At 39.8% G+C, this 22,513-nt stretch overlaps 2 protein-coding genes across 2 annotated transcripts; one reads left to right on the forward strand and one right to left on the reverse strand.

Annotated features, from left to right (window-relative positions):
- The first annotated feature begins 2,621 nt into the window (after nucleotides 1-2,621).
- Nucleotides 2,622-6,631, forward strand: bnip4 (BCL2 interacting protein 4). The gene is made up of 6 exons (XM_088351010.1): nucleotides 2,622-2,797; nucleotides 4,211-4,385; nucleotides 4,472-4,529; nucleotides 5,124-5,230; nucleotides 5,312-5,461; nucleotides 6,290-6,631. The coding sequence occupies exons 1-6, from the start codon at nucleotides 2,767-2,769 to the stop codon at nucleotides 6,330-6,332; spliced, it is 564 nt and encodes a 187-aa protein (XP_088207136.1). The 5' UTR covers nucleotides 2,622-2,766; the 3' UTR covers nucleotides 6,333-6,631.
- Nucleotides 6,632-7,393: 762 nt separating this feature from the next.
- Nucleotides 7,394-20,379, reverse strand: LOC148353718 (serine/threonine-protein phosphatase 2A 55 kDa regulatory subunit B delta isoform). Its single transcript, XM_088350919.1, has 10 exons — nucleotides 20,165-20,379; nucleotides 19,850-19,924; nucleotides 14,580-14,677; nucleotides 14,324-14,489; nucleotides 14,133-14,245; nucleotides 13,492-13,669; nucleotides 13,101-13,265; nucleotides 12,851-13,020; nucleotides 11,448-11,539; nucleotides 7,394-9,020 (listed from the first exon to the last, which is right to left on the reverse strand). The coding sequence occupies exons 1-10, from the start codon at nucleotides 20,169-20,171 to the stop codon at nucleotides 8,741-8,743; spliced, it is 1,344 nt and encodes a 447-aa protein (XP_088207045.1). The 5' UTR covers nucleotides 20,172-20,379; the 3' UTR covers nucleotides 7,394-8,740.
- Between the last annotated feature and the right edge of the window lie 2,134 nt (nucleotides 20,380-22,513).

Below are 22,513 nucleotides of genomic sequence, written 5' to 3' on the forward strand. Positions count from 1 at the left end.
TGTTGTTGGCCGCGGACTCAAGCTGTTGGGCTTCTGCCTGCCAAAACCTCTCCCTATCTTCAGCAATGGCCACATTGCGCAGGCGATTCAGTCTCCGATACTCTGTGAGGTCGCCTCGGAGTCGGGCCTCACGCCGCTGGTCTATGATGTTTAGTGTCCTCTCTGATATCCAGGGCTTTCTCGGGGAGGATCGCGGGCGTCCGAGGACATTGTGAGCAGACTGGAGGACACTTTCCTTGAAGGCCGCCCAGTCTGTCAGCTTGTCAGGAGCCAGGATATCAAGAGAGCGGCGGATGGAGCAACTGAAGTCTCTGGCGATGTTGGGGTCGCTGAGTCGGGAGGAGTCGGGGCGAGGCAGAGTCTTGTGTTGGTTGGCTCGGAGCTTTAGCTTGAGCTGGGCCACCAGCAGACGATGGTCTGTGTTACCAAGCTGTGCTCCTCTGAACACCCGGCAGTTGGTTACAAACGACTTCCAGCGTCGTGATATCAGGATGTGGTCCAATCCCTTCCTGGTTCTGCCATCTGGGCTGTACCACGTCCAGTGATGGATGCATTTCCGGGGAAACCAGGTGTCAGCAACACAAAGGTTGTTTTGGTGGCAGAGGAGGAGGAGGCGGTTGCCATTGTCGTTTGTTGTGCTGTCAACGAAGGTGGTGCCGACAGGTGAGCCGGGGGACCGATCATTGCTGGATAGAGTGGCGTTGGCATCAGTGAGGATGATGGTGACGTCGTGTGGTGGGGCTTGGTTGACAGCCTGGTGGAGTTGGTCAAAGAACGCGTCCTTCGCATCCTAATCAGCGACATCGGTGGGGGCGTAGGCGACGATCACTGTCATCTTGCCGTGATGGTGGAGGAATCGAGCAGACAGTAGTCTGTCACTTATTGGTGTCCAGCTGATGCGGGACCTCCAGAGGGCTTTTGGAATGGCAAGAGCCACACCGTAAAGGCCGGTCCGACTCTCGGGGCCACTCCAGATGTAGCAATGGTTGCCAGCTGTTGTTTCACCATTGCCTTGCCATCGTACTTCACAGAGCCCTGCCATGGTGATGTTATAGCGACAGAGCTCTCGGGACAGCAGGGTGGCAGCTCCGGGGCGAAGGAGTGTCTGGACATTCCAGGTGGCGACACGGGTCTTATGACGAAGATCGATCCGTACTCGTTGGTCGGGGGCAGGCTGGGGTCCGTTACCGTGTTGGTCAGTCCGGCTTCTTTCTCTGGTCAGTTTCGTAACAAAGTGTGTTTCTCCTGGGTGAGTTGTTAGCCCTCCGCAGGATAGTCGGTTGGTGGGGCTGCCACCTCACAGCGTACCGACACGCTGGGGTCTTTGTTTGTCTGGAACCTACCCCGGAGACCGGCCCGCCATGGGTGACCCTACCAGGAGCAAGCTCCCGACGGTATCGCTCTCCAGGGTCACTGGAACACGCAAGCCCCCTCGCCGCATCAAGGCCAGACCCATCCCATCATAAGTAATTCAATTTACCTGTCAGAAAGTGGTCAGAACAAACACGAACACAGTCAAGCTATGGCAAATTCGACCGGTTGATAGCTGCCAGCCACATTCGTCTTCGCCCTTCACTTTTCTCCTGAACTTTAATCCCCTGATTGTAAACACACTTCGGAAGTCTAAAGAAGCCCTTCCCATCCTTTTCCCCTCTGCTACAACAGCCAACAATAACGCACATATTCGGCATTACAATGTAGAATCTAACTGGTTCGCTGAACAATAACAATGAAGTGAAAAGGTTTGTGGACTTCCAAAATGGCCGCCAGCAATGCATTGTGGGTAATGTTAGGACCTCGAAGCACTCTATAGTTGGCTCATAGAAATTATCGGTTAACTGGACACAGAAAGTGAAGCACAAGGAGGAATACAAACTACTGAGGCTCAAATTCACCAAACTATTTTTTTTGCTTCTGAATTCATGTCTAGTTTTTTTGTGGGATTTTTGCTTTTGGGGACAACCGTAGCAGCATGATGCCTGCTCGCTTTAGGTTCGCCTCGTGTTATGTAAATTACATTTCTTGACCTATGATTATTTGAAAAATGCAGGTTTATATGATTTTTCATGTACTTTTGCTCATAATTCAAATCAATATTATGGTGTGTTTATTTGTTTGTTTTTTTTATTAGTAAAGGTTTTTGTTTTTCAACTCGGAGGCAGTAAATAATACACTATGTCCCTTCAAGTATTTCCCATACAAGAACTCAAATAGTTGGTTCTTCTAAGTATAGACGTTTTATAGTGATGTGATTATATTGGGATTTTCCTGAAAAGCCTTAAGGCTTTTGGTTTTCAACTCAGAAAAGTACAAAAAAACATACTTTTGACAAACAAATACGGAGGCTTTGATCTTCTACTGCCACCTGCAGCCATAAACGGACCATTACATTGACTCTAATATTTCTCCCAAAGTTGCCTGTTTTAACCTTTTATTTGTGATGCATCTCGCAAAATGTCATAGTGTGTTGTCATACTGTGGCTTGTGACATTAACAGACGCAATAAAGAAGGCTGTTTTCTTCTTAAGCGGAAGCCACGCATGCGCATTCCGTGCCGACCCCTACACGCAACACGCGCCCTGATCTCAACCAATCAGCTAGAGGGTAAACACTTGATTGCGTCATTGTTATTGTCTGTAGTTTGGAGGGATCGCCAGCTGCTTAGGCTTCAGTGATATTTCGTCACATTTTCTGTGAATTTTACACATTTAAACATCGATCGACTCTCAAACGACAGGGGAAACGAAGTGGGCCACCTCGATACAAATGGAGGCATCCTTAGAGGAGAGTTTGCAAGGTTGGAGATAAAAAGGAAGATTTACTTCGATAATGGAATTGGTTACTGTAGGAAAATTTAGCTGCAGGCTTTTGAAATACATTTATGCCTTTAAGCTTAGTGTTATAAGTGTTACGGTACGTTTAATGTGACGAGTATGCGAGCTAAGATTACGTTTTTAGTACTGGATATTTATGTAAAGCACCTATAAGTAATACTATGATCATTTTAATCATATTTAATATGTATAAACTGTAAAATTTATGTTAATCTAACACTCAGTAGATAAAGACCATATGATCACCTAGTAAGTGTCAAGGGTTTAATCTTTAAGTGTTACTTTAGTTGTTTATTTTAAGATACCCAGTCGTAGGGTTCGTTTAATACCTAAAATAGTACATTTTTAACACTACTTCAGTGAACGTACAGTCTTTATTTATAGAGTGAGAAATGAACACTGGTTATTTTACTGTATATATGATATATAACATACAACTATGCTAAGTGTATACCAGTGTTTGAGCCAAATAACCTTTTTTTTCCCATTAAAACATCTCGACGCACAACGTCCATTAAAAATGAATCCCCTGGCACCAGTTTTATTGATTTCCCTTAAAGCTTGAATTATCATGTCACCTAAATTGACAGAAGGAAGTTTTTCTTATCATTTGCGCTCACTGTTTTGCGGTTAATTTGGATAGCACTATATTTTTGACATGTTTTCCAAGTTTTACTATATTTAGTTTTTCTTGAAACATAACAAAATAATACTTAAAATGGGCAGAAAATATCTGCCAGTGGATTAAAAATGTGTATTTTTACTATGTTCTTGCTTTTTCAGTTTTCTTATTTTACATAAATACTACCTACTTGAATGTTTTTAAGATGTTGCAAGATTTATACTTGATTTTGATTTATTTTTTATTTTACATGCATGCTCCCTACTAGCTCCCTGGGTCTTTTTCAAAAATGTTTGATGGGAAAATACTGTATACAGTTTCTCCAAGAGGAAAAATACGAGTCAAACAATCTTAACATTTTCTAATGAATATAGATACATATTTACAGTATATACAGTATGTATTGCATTCCTTATCTTTCAACATTTGGCTTGCCAGCCCCTGGCTTAATCAAACAAAATAAGATATTAAATATTTCCCTGTAGTACCTCATGAGCAGATAACTACTGTATAAAAAGAAAGAAAATTGCTATCAGCTGACACCTACTGATATGGATGAATTTTACAGTCTGTTGGCTCATCATTAGAAGACAGCAGTTACTGAACAATGGCATGCTTTTTTGCAAAGATAAGATTGGGCAATTTTGTGCAGTACACTAGACACGGTCTCACGGTACACTAGTGTGCCCCTGGACACTGGTTTAAAAATCACGGAAGTATTCTTACTTTTCTTTCTTCTTATTTTTTTTTTCAGGTTCGTGGGTGGAGTTCCACTTCAGCGGCACAGCTTCACAAAGCAACCATCGCCGCGGACTCCAGGAACTAGTAATGCCCATGTCCACTCAGCAGGATGACGTAGAAAACATGCTGCTGGACGCCCAACATGAGTCTGGCAGGTCCAGCTCAAACGGAAGCTCCCAGTGCAACAGGTAAGTGATTATAAAAGGGGCAATAAAACAGTTGTGAAATGCAAATAAGTCACTCTGACTGACTCTTTGCTGGCCTTTTGCCATAGCCCACGCAGAGTACTGACACCTCTTGTGTGGAGAGGCTCTGGAGGCAGCAGCTTGCAGGTACAATAACTAAGGCAGCAAGGACTATTGTTCAATATCTGATCTCAAGGTAGATGCACATATACAGATTTCCCAAAAATGTGAGAAAATTTAGGCCAGTACACGTGATGAGGAAAAAAAAATGAATGTTGGCAATACGACACATTTTTGCATATCTCTGTATTACTAGAAAGTGCCAATGTGGATTTCTCTGTGAAGAATTTGATACCCAGCATAAGGTTCTAGTACTGCTTAACCAAAAAGTGACACTAGTAAATAGGGGAAAAACACTACTAGTATGACAGCTTTTAGGCCCCGGTGCTGTGGAATCCTCTTCCCCCTGAGATTGGATCTGCAACCTCAGTGGAACTGTTTAAATCTAGGCTTAAAACACACTTCTATCCCATAGCATATGAATAACCTATATCTTATGTATCTCATTTTCCTCATGTTGAGGTTTTTGAGTTTTTCCTTGCCCTCATGTAGTTTCTAGATCAGGGTGGTGTAATAATAGTCTGTAGTTTGCAATAATCTGCCCTTTGAGACTCCTTGTGATTAAGGGCTATACCAATAAACATCACTTGACTTGACTTAAACCTCGCTGTCGGTTTTTAGTCAGATGAGGACTTTCAGGAAAGAAGACAGGAAGTAGAGCTGTTGATGAAGAAGAGCGCAGACTGGATCTGGGATTGGTCAAGTCGACCTGAGAACAATCCACCTAAGTATACTTGAGCTATTATGCACAATTCCACTCACTTTGGCTCTTGGTACACGGATTCTGAGAAAATTCGCTATTTCCACAGGGAGTTCCTGCTCAAGAATCCCAAGCGCTCCACAGCGCTCAGCATTCGCAACAGCAGCGTCATGAAGGAGGGAGGAGTCCTCTCACCCGACTTCCTGCAGCTCTTCCTTCCTTCCTTAATCATCTCGCACATGCTTGCCATCGGACTTGGGTGAGACTTGTTGCATTAGTGACGTGTCGTTCGTAGGGCTGCAGCTAACGACTAGTCACCGACTTTTGAAGAATGTTAGATTGAATGTGACTTGAATCTTAGAAATAAATGGAAGGAGGGCCGCGACGTAGATGGTTAGGGTTATGAGTGCACTGCAGGAAAGAGGTCTAAATGTAGTGGAAGCTAGAGCTCGTGTTGGTAATAAGGAATGAGTGGAGAGGTGTTGTAAAAGGATAGTGGGATATTTGGACGTGTTCTCAGGGATGGGCAGGGCACCCGTATGATGCGGCAGGGGTAAACCAGTGAAAGCTGTCGGGCCCTGCTGTTGAACGTCACCCTGACCCGAGTGACTTGGCTGCTTTCTTGTGTCCCGTTTCATCTGGAGGGACGAACGCATGACCAACTTGGGTGCCGAGGTGCTTAACTTGTTTAGGCATTTGGGTAGGCCATGGTCCAAACATTTTTGTGTGCGTTTTTGATACTTTTTCCTTTTGAAAGAAAAACTTTGTTTTTGTGTATGTTTGTCTTGCTGTCGGTCACACCCTCTCGAGGGATATGACCAGGGTAGATAGATAAATGGATTAAAGCACCCAAAAAATCTGCAAAGCCAAAAGAGCCAGTGTTTTTTTCAAGCTGAAAGAGACGTTTATATAGAGACAGAATTCCCATCACTATATTGCACTACACGGGTGTCTCATCGAAGAAAAATATTGCCAAAATGTCATTTTCAGATTTTTAATAGTGTATATTATTATTACACATTTCATTGAGAGATAAACTTTGAAAAAAGTAGAACTTATGTTGTTTCTTTTCTAACATTTTTTTTAGGATATATATTGGAAAGCGCCTGAGTTCCCACAGCACCTTCTGAGAAGTCTTGCATTGGACAAGAAAGAGAAATCAGCATGCCTTAAAATGTTTGAATGTAAAAAAAAAATCAAGTTTATTGTAAGCAATATGACTGTGACACTGGCCTGCTTTGGACTCATCAGACCGTCAGTTTTCTGCTGCTTCCTCAAAGATCTTCACTTTGAATCACTTGATCAGTCAGTAATTTGTACGCTACTGTGTATTATTTTGTTGTTTGTATCCAGGGGATCATTTGCGTACTGTGATCGCTTCACTATTGATGATGCTGTGATATTTGTAATTAAATCTTGAATACACAAACCTGGTCCATGATGTTGATTAAAAGTTAAATCGGGGTTCGTATAGGTGCTTGAAATTCTTAAATGTGTTTTGATGTTTGAAAAGAACTTGAATTTGGGGTAAGTGCTTGTAAATGCTTGAAATTGTTGCCTTAATTCTCAAAAAGTTTGCCTAAAATAATACAGGTCCTGCTTTCTGGTGGCTTCGCTTTGCCATTGCATTTACTCCCTGGTGATTAACAGGAACTGGCATTAGTTTGTACAGTAATGTCCTACGAAGCGTCATCGCCCTCTACAGGTCGTGCCCAAGAGGACAGATGCATGCTAGACCTAAATAGGGCACCATGAAATGCGTATTTGCAAGATAACGTATCAGTTACGGATATTTATTATGGGCCATGCAAAAAAAGAATCAGTTTCCCAGTAGTAAATTGAAATGGGAAGAACTGAAAATCTCAGCTAGATATTACATTTACCCAACACTTATACGGGGAGAGATTTGTCTCGAAAACCTATATATTCACCTTTTAATCAAGATCTTAAAATCATGACTTGATTAATGCATTTTAAAATTAAAAAAATCCATATGTAAATCAGATATATTTGGGGCTCTACAAATGAAATGATTTAAACCGATTTTTTTTTAATGGTACCGGAAAAATTGGAAAACTGTCTAAAAAGTCCTTAAAATGTGCTTGAATTTGGCCATAAAAAGTGTACGAACCCTGATCGATATGCATGCGTCTTTGTTCTTCAAGTGAAATACAATCCCACAAAAGAGGAACACAATTAAAATTTTATTGAACTTTGGTCAAAATAATAACTGAATACATTGCCACCATGTTAGGAATCAAAGGACAAAGACAATGCGTTGTTTTGCCTGACCGTACTTGTAACCATCACGTCAGCATTCACAATGTGTTGGGTTGGTGACGCCTTTGAAGAAATTGTCCTGTATTAGTAAGGACACGGACGAGGACCGTCAATACTCAAAGATTGGGAGGCACTCTTATCCCCGATGTATGTGTGCAAGCTACACATAGCAGCGGCGTATGACATCAAGCTACCCAAAAAAATAACACATAATGCACATGAGGCTCGGGCTGGAGGGGGGGGGGGGGGGGGTGTAATTTGTAGCTGTCACTCATTGAAAGTCGGAATTAAGGCTTTAGATTCCCTTTGTCCGTCTTGTGCCGTGTGCTTTACCAGCCCACTAAAAAAAAATAAAGCAGGACGACCTCGAAACACGCACACATTTCACTCGCTTTCTCTCAATCATACTTTGTGTCCAACAGTGGTTGCGGAACTAGTAGCCCCAAAATAGTAGTTCAATAAACGTTTTGTTTGAGATCTGCTCAAGAACAAAAAAAAAAAAAGGACAGTGGTGCGACTGGACATGATCCACCTCTCTACAACATAAAAACATGCAAAGCAATAATATACATACTTCTAAATTTAAAAACACATCTGGCGTTTTAGTTTCTTTTTATTATGTGGATGACAAGGTGTATTTGAGTAGATACAGTCAGTGAAATCAGGTCACTGTATTGACGGGTGGAGGGAGGAGGGAAAGAAAAAGAAAAAAATAAGTCCACTTCCGGATCACGGCCACTTCCACAAGCGATTACGCGACCGGAGGGAACGAGAGAGGGAATGTTACAGTTGGGACTTTTTTCTTCTTCTTTCCACCGGTCACCTATCCGCTCTTCGCAGCTTGGAAACCTTTCAAAAGGTGGTACGACTATGGATGGGACTTCACTTCTCGGTGGGAGTGGGGCAACTTCTGAGCCTTTAAAAATGTTGAACTGAAGTTTAAAAATGTCAACACAAATATGGACGTTCAAAGAGTTTCGTCAATTAGACCCGGGTAGGTCGCAGTGGAGGACAAGGAAAGGAGTCGGGTTTTGGGGAAGGGGCGTAGTGATTGCCCTGATGCCGTAAGGCGAAAGCAACCTTAAGCTTGGGATTCGAATGAAACAGACCTACGAGTCGACCTCCAAAATAGTAGACGCGTGCTTTCGAAAATTCATCTCCGGGAGGACAACGAGGCTGTTTTTCTTGTTGTTCTTAGACAGATAGACATGTAGTAGACTTGACTGGGCCAGGGAAAGGCAGAGCCAGTCCTGGTCTTCTAGTTTATCTTGTCCTGAAAAATGTACAAGTTGTTGGTAGCGGCAACTGCGATCACGTTCTCTTTGGGGTGCCAGGCCGTGTGTAGGATCTTCTTATTGAAGTCCAGGCTGTCCACGCTGATCTCATCTTTCTTCCTTTTGCCGCCCGTGGACACTTTTCTGGGCTTGAGCGTCGCCCGTGGCTTGCTGCTCTCCCGGGATGCTTCCAGCGTGATATCCCGCCGGGTGTTGCGGTCAAACATTCGGAAGAAGTTGTTGTAGGAGCCTGTCATGATGGCACTGGAAGAGAGGAAAGCCATTAGTAAAACAGAAGCAATAAATGTACCCCAAATTCTGGACTACAGAGCGCACATGATTAAAAGCCGCATGCGCATTTGAATCTTTGTCATTGCAAACTCATTAGGTCAGCAGAAAGGGGGTGTTGAGTTTCATTTTGAGCTGTGCTGTTTTCTTCTCAAAGCTAAAGGCAACCTGGTCTATTTTACCACACTTCATAAGGAAAACTTGCTAAAAAGAGTGTTTGTGTTCATATTTTATGCTGAGCTTCATTCAAATGCTTGCCGTTTTGTTTGGTTAGTGGTGGATAAGATACAGTTATGTTCTTCTTTTGTAGTCGTTTTTATGTTGTTCTTTTGTAGTCAAACGACTGAATTTCAGCTTTAATGTTGTTTACCCAGGTAGCAGTGTTAACAATGGTATTTTCAGGGAAAATCTTGGGTTTTTTTGTCATTAACTGCTGTCCTTTCACGAGACGGTGTGTTTCTAGAAAGATTGGAAAACAACGGGCCATTTTGACTTAGATATTTCTAGTCAACCCTCGTCAGCTAGATCAGTGATTTTCCACCACAGTGCCGCGAGACACTAGTGTGCCATGATAGGTCATCAGGTGTGCCGTGAGAAATTATCCAATGTCACTTTTTAAAATTTTATAAAACATTTATGTCATTGTTAAGTGTCTGTGCTAAAAAAAGTGGGGGTATTATAAATCATATTGTAATTAAATATACCGTATTTTCCGCACTATAAGGCGCACCTAAAAGCCTTTGGTTTTTTTTTTTTCAAAAGCTGACCATGCGCCTTATAACACAGTGCGCCTTATATATGGATCAATATTAAGTCGCAAAGTCTTGCAACTAAGGCAAGCAGCCGCCGAATAGATTTTCCCCCGAAGGCGAAGTAGTCCGCGGTGTATGCTGGGATTTATATACCGGCGTTTCATTTCCTAACCAATGTGTCAATCATCATTTGAATCAGTCACTATTGGTTAAAGTTATTCGGAGGTAAAGGGGGCGGATCCTTTTTATCATTTACAGGCTCGCATGGGCTAAATGGGCGAAACAAAGCCTGCAATTGGCCGAAAAAGATGAATGTGAATCACACGTTGGATTGCATAGAGAAAACATTTTTTACTATTCTGTATTTGTAAATATTTTACGCTCCTGGATTTACTACACTCACGGTTGTAAGAAGACCATGGTTACGTATCATTATTGAACGTGATGGCTGCAAGAGAACTTAGGTGAGCTATGCGGCTTTATATTTTCCTTGTATCTTGTTTTAGAACGATCTTGATGTTTCTGTGATGAGTCTATTTTTAAACTAAATTCAATTCAGTGTTTATTGTCATATGCACAGTAAAGAACCCAGTTTCCTTGCACAATACAATTCTTACTTTGCTGTCCACACAGTTGCCAGCAAAAAATAAAATGGAAACTAAGAAATGTTTGGCATTTCTTGAATCCCAAGACTTTAACCTTCCGAATGATATTTGGAACAATGCATTTGAGTGATTGGTGACATCGGACAGACACTGTTTTTGTACATGTCTGAGACACGTATTTGCGTCTTTGCAAGCTTTCGGAATGTTAAAGGGGTAATAAGTTTGACTGAACTATCGGACTGTTTTGTCGACGTTCTCATTGTAGCGCCCTATAATCCGGTGCGCCTTATGTATGGAAAATATAGGACCAAAAACTATTTTTTGGGGGTGCGCCATATTACCCGGTGCGCCTTATAGTGCGGAAAATGCGGTACTGTTCACAGGGATCAGAATGGAGATTTTCATTTTCAGCTGAAATAGCCAGGGTCCAGGAATAAAGCAGGGCGACAACGAATTAACAAGAGTGAAGCACAGTAGCCGTCTGGCGGGATGCAAAGATTACAAAAAATAAAATTTAGGCCTGAAACCAGAAATGAATAACCCTTGGCCAAAATGCCAAAACAGCAACACCAAAATAAACATTATTCTTTCTGAACCTTTTTTGCCCTGTTATACTTTCTATTTCAGATGAAACAGAAAGTGTTCTTTTGTTCGGAAAAAAATTGTATCCCTACTTATTTCTTTTTGAAGTAAACACTACAGTATATTGTTGGAGTCAGTTCCAATGTTATCGTTTCTGAGAGAAATAAAAACAAAAACAAAGGATAAACAATTGTCTCAGAGGTTACATCACAACAAGCGAAGCTTAAAGGGATAACGTCCTTGATGTAGTACTTCCTTTGCCCTCACCAAGAAGTGGACAAAGAAACATTAACAAGAGTGGGTAGGTAAAAGAGGAAGTAATGGGGTTGGAAGTATATGCTATAGGAATATAATATTGAATACGCTGGAAGCATAAGGCATAACGTTCATTTGAAATGGATGGGTAAAATAGTACAACTGGTACATGAGAGAATAGATATGTGTATAATGACACGAGTACAGACCTGTCACTGCCATTCCAGCAGCACTCAAACTTGTCAAAGATGCAGTCATTTTCATACAGAGAGCACAGTTTGCTGCGAAGGTATTCATGGACCTGAAGACAAAAAAAAAAAAAAAAAACAAGAAAAAAGGAAAATTCATTAATATTTACATACAATTGGATTGAGACAAATATGACAAAACAATTTTTGGGGTACACAGCACTTTGTAAAGTTGAACGTTTGCAATCTGACAATGGAACTGATTTCAAAGGTTTATCGAAAACTATTAAGAGGGATTAAAAATTAAGCATGAGAGGTCAATGCCCTACTCCCATCAAAATGGGTCAGAGGAGAGAAACAGGCTAACTATTTGAAATACTTAGCCCAAAACATAATGCTTTGTACTTAACATTCAATTGTATGACAACAACATGTTCAACACCTTCACTTGATGATGACACTTACCTAAAAACTGAATTCCACTATTTACGCTATTGTAGTAATTTGATAAACTTCTGCAATCCCATTTGCAGTCGTGCGATACGCGAAGATAATAATAAGTACAGGGGTGTTTTGTTCTTATGGGGTTTTGCACAAGGCGTGAGGTCCCCTGAGTATCCCCAGACACTGAAGATGTCTATATTGTTTTATTTACCTAGTAATATCAATTTCAATTAACTACTGTGTTGTGTAACTGAATACTTTCAGTTTAATATGCTGACATCAGGGTCAAAAATGGGTCAGCTCTTAAAAAGTTGAGGAAGAAATACCATATTTGTGTATAACGCGCAACCTTAATCTTTTGATTTATAAAATGTAGACTTTTTCTCATCTTAAACTGAGTATTGACGGTGACAAATGTTTAATATGTATGGCCATGATTCAAATTATTGACAACTATGAGCACAATACCAAATGGAAATACAGGATGGTAGTTTTTATGCTGGGCATTTCTGCCTGACGCGCCTCCTCTGGCGCCTTTGAAATGCTTGTGTGCCCTGAACACTCGGGCCTGACTTGGTCATCAGCTGGGGACCACCGGTCATTGATGTTTCGCTCCTTTAACCCCAGGACATCTCCTAGTGGCGGAGCGATGGCTGGTAAATCTCCCCATACCAACATAAAATCTACAATATATTTCATGTGCTTCAAATTCAAGAATAAAGTACACCTGCCGGCGCAAACTACATTACTTTTAATCAGAACGCAGCACCGCAAACACCCTATTTAATCTGTGAAATCTCACAATACTCCTACCTTCAAAACAATTTCCACTGTGATCTATGCAATTAACGTAGGTCACCTGTTTTTACTTTAAAACTGTAATTTTTTTCTAAAGGTGAGAGATTTTCATGCCTGTGACATAAAAGGAGGCCCTCAGTTTAGACAAACTCTTAGATAACCATGCATAGGTATCACTGGACCTGATACGTCTCGACTGGCCGGTTTTCCATGTTGAGGTCCCAAACTTTGACAGAGAGGTAGTCACGTGTCATCATATAGCGCCCGCTGTGACTGAACTTCACATCTGAGATGGACGAGATGATCTCAGAGAAGAAGGAGCGGCTGCTAGGATCTTCAGGCTCCTCATAGACTATAATTGATCACCAAATACATTTTACCAAAAACACAGTGAAAAAAAAAATAAAACATGGTGCGACAGCGGGAACTTACACTTGGAGTGGCGGTCGCAGAGCGCCGCCGCTCGCATATCACAGAGCCGGATGGTGCCTTTGCTACTGCTGTACACAAACACATTGCATTGGTGGGGATGGCACTCTGCTGCTGTGATGACTTCAGTCAGCTCCTCCATATTAGCGGGTTTGATGTCTACAATATCTGTGAGGAGGCGATGGTTAAAGGGGACAACAAGCAAAAATGGGGAGTAATTTAAATGATGTCCCCCCCAAAAACCAGTCAGAGGAAGAACAACTTGGTTGAGGCAATTGGAATAAATATTTAAACATAAACGAGCAGAAAGACTCCAGTTTCAGTTTGGATTCAACATTTTATAAAGGTCCCGAGTTAGGACTACAAATACCCACATGCAAACAAAAAAGGATACTAAAACTTCTGTCCGTGATTTCCAGGTGCCATAAATTTATTCTTAGGTCATCTGCAGAGAGGTACGTTTCATGGTCGCTATTTACAGAAATGGAATTTATGTGATAGGTGTGCGCATTTGCAAAGATCCTCCGTGGACTGGCTTCTACCATGAGATCCATTGGCATTAGCACCGGTACCTGCAAGGTAAATCACAAAGAAAATGGGAAGGCCACCTTGGGCTCACTCCATTAAAAAATATAGGGAGGTGATACGTTTCGAGTAAAAAACATTCAACGGGAGAGAACACATCAATGAATTTTGAACTTGCAAGGAGAACAGAAGAGTCCTGTACAAAAAAAATCCCCCCAAATTCCAGAACTATTCTAAAAACAACCTCTTTAAATTAAATCACCTAGGTTGCAAAAAGCAGATACATCCTAGAGGACGTGGTAATCAAAGAACAGCAACATTATTGATCAAAAGAGACAAAGATGTAAACAGTGCATTATAGTCAAAATAAAAAACAACACTGGAATATTCGCCAAAATGACAAGCTCACTTCCTATGCAATCTCTTAAGCAGTATAAATCTCTAAGACTTAAAAAAAGAAACAAGCAGAATAAACTTGTCAGGAGGATTTGGGGGTAGAAGTGCACATACCCGTAAAGAGGTGATTCTAAAGGGGTCTATGAGTCGTCCGTCTTCATATTTCAGGTTGTAGCCCTCGGCCCGTTTATCTCGTTCACTTATTTTCCACAATTTGATAGTTTTATCTGATCAGAAAATAAATGGATAGCAAATGAATTGCAGATTCCATTCAACAGAGCAGAAAAATGCATGATGAATCTTACCGTTTGTTGAAAGCAGAAAGTGAGCAGCATTCTGTTGCGGAAGCCATCTAATTTTATTGATTTTCTCCTCGATTTCTAAACTTTTCAAGTAGTCAAATTCTGGCTCATGACTTTGAAAAGTGCTATAAACGTTATATTCCCCACGCAGGTGTGGACGATTTTTGGACTGCGGAACAAGAGAGAAAACATTTCAACAATCAATGACGCAGTGGATCATAAAATAAGCACTATCCTTAATTGTGAAAAGAGGAAGTACCTCCTGCTCATGTTGAAATATAACTACTCTGCCGCCCTTATCTCCTGTAGCGAGCAGCTCTCCGGAATAGTTGAATTCAACCGTAGAGATTATGTCAGCTATAAATAGAAACAACAAGATGTGATGATGTGTAAAATGATCTGCATTTACTCTGGTTCATGACATGACATAAAAAATACACCACTCCATCACAACAAGCATAAACTGACAACACACCATGTAGAATTTTTAGAAGGAAAGAAAGGCGTCAATATTTACCCCACTATGACACTGTAATAAAAATCTCACGGTCTGAACTAAGTGTTTAGTTCCTCTTAGAACAGATCAAATGACAAAGATGATAGGCAGTGTAGTGTTCCATAAACAAGCGTACAGCAGTGGATCCAAGAGTATCATTTTAACAAAATAGTTGTTTGGAGCACAAAGCGCTCTGCTGCTCTAGCATTCACTCCTGACCACAATAGGAAATTGCGCAATTTTACTTAAATGGTCATTATTTTTTATGTGTGATTATTTTTACTTTACAAGGGAACTTCTATTTTCCAGCGATGCATAGTGACAGGCACAATTTAAAGGCCTGGTAGATAAATCAAATTCGCAGGACAATTACCAACCCAATCCATCAATACTAGAGCTTCTGTTATGTCTAAAAAAATAATTGGTAAATAAAGTCATACACAACAAATGACTATATGGAGTTACAGTAGTCCTTTATTGGGAAACAAAGACGTGTTTTGTTGATAAGGAAGTGCATCAACAGGAATGTTGCACATTGAAATATATCAGAAATAAAGAAAATGACAGTCAAAAAAGTCATTGCATCATGAGTTCCCTTAAACACTAGAGTTGTAGAGGCACCATTTCCAGTGGTGTGTCTTGGGCAAGTACAGCATGGTGGCGCCAATCCCTCTCCAAACCAACATACCAGCCTGAATTGAGCCCACCCAAACGGAAAACTATTGTAATTTTACCAAAGAGTTCTAATTTTCAATCGAATTGTGCTTTGATCGTTGACTTCCACATGTATTGGAAAACATTGACAAATTGATGGAGGGGTTCACATTCTGAATATTTCACTAGTGAAATTTCAAAATTGACCTAAAATGCATTATAACATTTACAGGTCAATTTATTTGCCTTTTGTTACTTTCATTGATACTGATCTGTGTTTCAGTACTTCACGCACAATTTCTTTCTTAACAGTGACCTCGGTGGCAAAATTCATAACAAGTGTTCAATATATTTTGCAGCACACCTATTTCTTTGTCCTTCTGTGACTCTTTTTGTCTTTTGTCACAATTGCAAACTTCTGATGGACACTATGACATAATACATTTAGTGACCACTTCCTTCCATGAACATCCTGTTAGAAGAGTCACAATGGCAATGACGAGTAACCAATTGTTACTCCTGTTGCAAACAAAGCGACATGACTTCACCTTACAATTCGGAATAAGGAACGCGAGCTACACTGCACACCTGCCAAATAACAGTTGAACACATACAAATTTCGCAGGGAAAAGTTTATTTTTATTTTTTTACAAAGTCACACTACTATATAAAAAGAAAAGCAGACAGACTGGCCATTGAGGGATTGTATTGGAAATTATTGCCTTTTATAGACTGCAAAAGTCTCCACAATTCATTATGTTTACACAGGTAAAAATGAATTCAACAGTGCCAAAGTGATTTAATCATTAACCATATTGATATACTTTATTAGTATTTTCTGTGTCTCAACTTACAATAACCTAATCAGCACCCCCTTTCAGATCTGCTAAAGACCAGGGGTAGATTTAGCCTCCCTTTGCCTTTTCTGAAATTTCCTTTTTATACCGTATACCCTGTTGTGAAATTATTATTCAAAAAAAATGTTATGCTCAAAAGGAACCTCAACGACCTTAAACAGTGGAAGGCGGACACATTTTAAAATAGTCGTTGATATGGGACACAGGCATTATAGTTATAATTTTAAATATCTTAGGATATCATCAAGTCACACATTGAAATAAAATGCACTGAAGAATTAGTATTAGTCTGGGGATCAGGTTTGGCTTCTTTGTTTAATCTAGTCTTAAATTTTGGTGTGCCTCTTACTGATAAAAACGAAAAATCTTAATATTTTGCCTTCATGCCTTTGACTCAAAGGTTTCCTGACCCCTACATTATACCAACAAGTGATCTGCATGACAAAAACACTCGTGTACTTGACGCAAAAGCATGTCATTACAATAACTGCCTCAAGTCATATGTGCAATACTGAATGGATTTAACTACATTTATACATACACTACTTGGGCCTGTCATTTGGGTAGGTGCAGTTTACATCTAGCTACTTTTCTTGTGACTAAAATAACGCAAATTCCGGACTATAAGCCGCTACTTTTCCCCCAAATGTTCAACCCTGCGGCTTATTCAGTGATGCGGCCAATTTATGTAATTTTTCTAACAGCCGCCAGCGGCGCTCGAGTACAAAAAGTAAGATTTAGACCAGTGGAATATATGCGCCGAGGAAGACTGCAACAACATATCCTCATCATGCAAATTGCAAAAAGGAAAGGCACATGACGCAGCTTTCAAGCTAAATGCAATCGAGCAGTCAGAAAAAGAAGGAAACAGAGCTACTGCACGCAAATTTTACTTTGCGAGCATGTTGCTAGCGTGTGCTTGAATAAGAGCGTGGGACGACGTCTGTATGTCAAAGCCTCTTGCCCCTACTGGGCAAGACGACTTTGAAGACTTCGTTATAAGGAGGAAGATGAGGACGGTGTACCGTGGTCATTACAAGTACGGTATGTTTTTTTAACAGACCCGTTTACTGCTTTGCGAGCGTGTTCCTAGTAGCGTTTTGCTACCCTTCACAGGCACGTCATGGGATGAAAGTTATAATATTATTATTAAAGCTTTGAAAACTCTCGCGGTGTATCGTCTTTCTTTATAAATATGTGTAACCATGTATCATATGTATTTGCAACTGTATACTTTTGTAATGTATTTATTTTGGACACTTATTCTGCACGAGCAAATGAGAAAGAAGGGGCGGGGCAAACACGGGCTGATGGGAAGTGGAGTAAAGGTGAGACGTGTTTGTGGACGCGGCCGACAATAGTGGATATATATTTTTTCCACCCTTACCTTTGGAAATATACACTTTTTTCCTTGGATTACTTTCAATGGGCACCCAGACTCTGCAGGTCTGCATCAAATCTTAAGTACCGGTATCATTTTCCGTTCACTTTGCCGGCTGTGATTTTTGGACTGTGTCGGGTATGGGTTTATTTTGTGTTTGTGTTGCATTTTTTCAATGTGAGCGCATGCGGCTAATATACAGGTGCGGCTTGTGTATGTAAAAAATCGGTTATCCTCCCGAAATGTGGTGGGTGCGGCTTATAATCAGGTGCACTCTATAGTCCGGAATTTAGGGTAGATGTTTTTTTCTTTTCGGAACCTCTTATAATGACTTGATTAATATCTGTCAACTCCTAAATTTTCACTTTGTTTTACATGTTTTATCATATCCAATTGTGTACGCCAGGGCTCTCCAACGTGGTGGTCACCAGGTAACCCCCTAAGAATACTTAAGTAGCCTGCAGACAGGTTCTGAATATACCTTACTAATAATGATAGTTCATTGTGATTTTATAGAAAATTTGATTTCTAACTGGCATGATGTTTTAGTGCCTATTTTAACTCCTGTAATTCTAAAAATAAATCGGTAAACACAAGTTTTTTATTTTAAAAATGCGCATCAAAGTGGTAGCTCTTCGCACGACTATGTAACAAAAAGTAGCTGGCAGTTCAATAAAACGTCGGTGACCTCTCGTGTATGTGGTCTATTTTTATTATACAAGTACATTTTTTATTTAAAAAAATCCAAATCGTCTTGGTCAACCTCAGGGGAACTGTTTAAATCTTGGCTTAAAACACACTTCTATTATATAGCATATGAATAACCTATATTTTATGTTGACAATATCTGTATTATTTCCCCTCATGCAGGTTTTAGATCAGGGGATGGTGTAAATAGTCTGTGGTTTGCGATAATCAGTGGTCTGTGCAGCCATTTGAGACTCTTTGTGATTAAGGGCTATACAAAGAAACATGACTTCACTTGAACTGGTATAGATAGATAGATAGATACTTTATTCATCCCCGAAGGGAAATTCACATTTCCAGCAGCATCCCTGAGTTGAGAACAATACAATAATAAAGCAAAAAGAATACAATATACAAATACCCAGTGTGACGTGCAAATACCCACTGTAGCGTGTTATATAGAATAACTAAATAGGACGACAACGTCATCGTATAATAGATACAGCTAATACTCAAATCAAATAAAAATGTATTTGTATAGCAAACAAATCAAAATTGCTGTATAAAGCATTAAATATACAAGAAAATCACCACTCCCCACACAACATAAGGGAACGGTAAATACACAGACACAATGGGTGCCACCATTGTAGATTTTTAATTACAAAAATTGACTTGACGGGAGATAATTTATTTTACTATTATACGTTTACTGTCACTCTATTGTAAGATAAAAACTAAAACTATGATCCCTCCTTGCGCCAATAGGGTGAAGGCATTAAGGAATATCTATGTTGTCCTTTGTGTCTTAGCCTCCAGCAAACAATTGTAAAACTGTTCATACATTTTGAAGGATTTAGAATGATTGTCACGGTCTTCTACATTGCCTGTCTTGCTGTAAGTAAATAGGTGCAGTGTTGAGTTTTTGATGTTTATTATTGCATAATAAGGGGTGTTGCAAACACTGTGACAAGCAATTGACTCAGGATGATTGTGCAGTGCAGCTTTCTATTAGGAAGAGCACTTATGAATATGAGGGCTGTCAGTTGAATGAAAGGCTAATTTATGCTAGAAACTATCGACACAACGGAATAAAGTCACATTGGGGACAGTTTGGCACGTTGAACGAATGATTTAGCTTGACGTCACAGGACAATTTATGGGCGCAGTACAATGACGTCACGTACATAGGCGCTCCTGCTCGAAGAGCCTAGCCACCATGTAGCATTCGGCTAGTTAGCCGTATACACTGTATAGTGTTACGTTTCATGAAAAGAGTACTTTCAACACAGTAAAACGAGAAACACTCCATTCTGCCCTCATAGCAGAGACTGAGTAAAACCGTATTGAGCTACTAACTACCTTGCGAATGGCGCAAAAGAGCGGCTTGTTCTTCCCCTCTCCTCCTTCTGCTAAGCCTAGCATAGCATAGCCGAAAAGCGTTCGCTACATACCTTCCGCAACATCTTCATCTATTGCTCCTTTCACTTGAGAGAAACACCACTGAAAATCATTTCCGCCTGCAACCCCTGAAAAACAAGGGAGACAAGCGTCGGTTTGGATATGATAAAAATACGACTTGACATGGGTAGTTTTGGCAACTAACGCGCTAGATAGCTTAGCCGGCTAACTTGCAGACACTCAGGGCCATCCCTCTCTCATACACACTCACACACGCGCATACACGAGAATAAACACACAAACACACACACACGAGCTAAGCAAGGTGCTGGATCATTTTCCTCTCCTTTCACTATAAAGTAACTCACCCGCCATTGCTTCATTTAGCAGCTCTTTTTGATGTACACGGCGCGTCCAATGTCCAAAACGACGCGCACGACTCGCTTGTAGTTAACGGTGAACATCCACGATCGCTGTGAAAAGCCAAAGCTTGGGGATCTGTCAAGACCACACAAATTATCCGTGATTTTTTCCCTCCTCTCCCCCCTCTCCAAAATGGCGCACAGGACATGGGGCAGTGACGTCATGCACGCACGCCAACCTCGCGTGAATCCAATGTACATCCTGTTTGAGGATCGCCGTGGGAAGTTCGATATTTCAAATACAATTTTATTATTAAGATTATCATTATAATAATCATAATAGTAAATTTTATTATGATTACTATTATCATTATTTAGATATTACGGTGTGGTGTTTGTGCAAGAAGAATCAGTGCAATAATACGCATCAAAAAGTGACCTGTCAATGGATACGTTTTATCCGTGTTCTATACGTATTTTTAAAATTGTGTACACCGTACAACAATATTTTTATTGTATATATTTAAAAAATATATGTATTTTAATTTTTAGAAATGAATTAAAAAAACTCACTTTGCCCATTTTGTCTCAAATCCGGATTGTCTCTGTCATTGGTAGCAGATGACGTAGTTTGGTAAAATTGTCGCGCTACACTAGAAAATGATCTTCAAATACAGTATTTATTCGGTAAATAAAATAAAATTGTTTACACAAATTATCTTGGTTTTTAATTTTACATAGTATGTCCTTCTGTGAGTAAATTTGTGAATTTCCCTACGGGGATGAATAAAGTATCTAACTATCTATCTATCTATCTATCTATCTATCTATCTATCTATCTATCTATCTATCTATCTATCTATCTATCTATCTATCTATCTATCTATCTATCTATCTATCTATCTATCTATCTATCTATCTATCTATCTATCTATCTATCTATCTATCTATCTATCTATCTATCTGTCTGTCTGTCTGTCTGTCTGTCTGTCTGTCTGTCTGTCTATCTATCTATCTATCTATCTATCTATCTATCTATCTATCTATCTATCTATCTATCTATCTATCTATCTATCTATCTATCTATCTATCTATCTATCTATCTATCTCTTTCTCTCTCTCTCTCTCTCTCTCTCTCTCTCTCTCTCTCTCTCTCTCTCTCTCTCTCTCTCTCTCGCTCGCTCTCTCTCTCGCTCTCTCTCTCTCTCTCTCTCTCTCTCTCTCTCTCCTCTCTCTTTCTCTCTCTCTCTCTCTCCCTATCTATCTATCTATCTAAATAGGTGTAGCCGTCTTGTAGTATTTTTGTAGTACTGTATTTCTGTAGTATTTTTTAATGGTAATATTTTGGTAATATTTCTGTAGAGTTTTTGTAGCACTACTATTGCCTAGTTGTATTTTTGTAGTACAGTAATTCTGTAGAATGTTTTTTTTGTAGTATTTTTGTACTATTTCCATAGTGGGATTTTTGTAGTATATCTGTATAATTCTTGCTGTTTTTCTACAGTAGTATATTTTGGATTGTTTATGTTGTACGATGTTTGTAGTAATTCCATAGTACTCTTGTGTTATTTCTGCAGTGGTATTTTTGTGATATTTTTGGAGTAAAGAACAAAACAAGATGCTTAAATTATTTTTTTGTGTTGTCTCCTTGGTAAACAAACTTGTTTACACAAATGATTTTTGTTTTTATGCTACATAGTCTGTCTTGCTGTGAGTAAATAGGTGCTGCGTTGTGTTTGAAAGGTTTATCATCGCTTAATAAGAGGAATTGCAATCATTAACAAGGGGAGCTAAGATTACAGGTCTTTATTTGAAATGCAGTTTATCATTATAATTATTATTATTTTATGATTATTTTTATTATTATTACTATCAATATTATTCTAAACTTACGTAATATACTCGACACACGTTCGTATCAAAGGACAAATCAGTGTAATAATGCAAAATGCGCTTTATTAAGTGACTTTTTTATTCACAACTACAGTCGGAAGAAAAGGTAACTCCGTGTCTAAAGCAACCCAATTTTTTTTTTTTAATTAAATTTTAAAAAGTAAGACACACCACAGGAAATGGTGCCCCTACGACCCTTGTGGTTAGGGTAGCAGAATGGCAAAATCACATAGATTTTCTCTTTTTGTCTTATTTTTTAATGTGAAATACATTGAAAAATATCGGTCATATCTTCAGTCAATTTACGTAACTGTCAATTTGACTTATGTTTAATTACAGAACATAAAATACTGTATTTTTGACATCTGCTAAATGTCTGTAATCCTCGGGTCAATGTGCACCATCTAGTGGAAAAATAACAAAAATGCCGGTTGAGTGCATAGTGACGAGAAACGTGCGTGC

Source organism: Urocampus carinirostris, chromosome 13 (genome assembly GCF_059441175.1).
Source record: "Urocampus carinirostris isolate Australia breed hairy pipefish chromosome 13, RoL_Ucar_1.0, whole genome shotgun sequence".
NCBI lineage: Eukaryota > Metazoa > Chordata > Actinopteri > Syngnathiformes > Syngnathidae > Urocampus > Urocampus carinirostris.

What these genes read in the sequence shown, in the direction of transcription:
- bnip4 (XM_088351010.1), top strand. Translation starts at nt 2,767, where the DNA reads ATGGAGGCATCCTTAGAGGAGAGTTTGCAAG. An exon ending in CCTGAGAACAATCCACCTAA is followed by an intron (nt 5,231 to 5,311) that starts GTATACTTGAGC and finishes CTATTTCCACAG; the next exon opens with GGAGTTCCTGCTCAAGAATC. An exon ending in ATGCTTGCCATCGGACTTGG is followed by an intron (nt 5,462 to 6,289) that starts GTGAGACTTGTT and finishes CATTTTTTTTAG; the next exon opens with GATATATATTGGAAAGCGCC.
- LOC148353718 (XM_088350919.1), bottom strand. An exon ending in CTTTCTGCTTTCAACAAACG is followed by an intron (nt 14,246 to 14,323) that starts GTAAGATTCATC and finishes TTTTCTGATCAG; the next exon opens with ATAAAACTATCAAATTGTGG. An exon ending in AATCACGGACAGAAGTTTTA is followed by an intron (nt 13,266 to 13,491) that starts GTATCCTTTTTT and finishes GCCTCCTCACAG; the next exon opens with ATATTGTAGACATCAAACCC.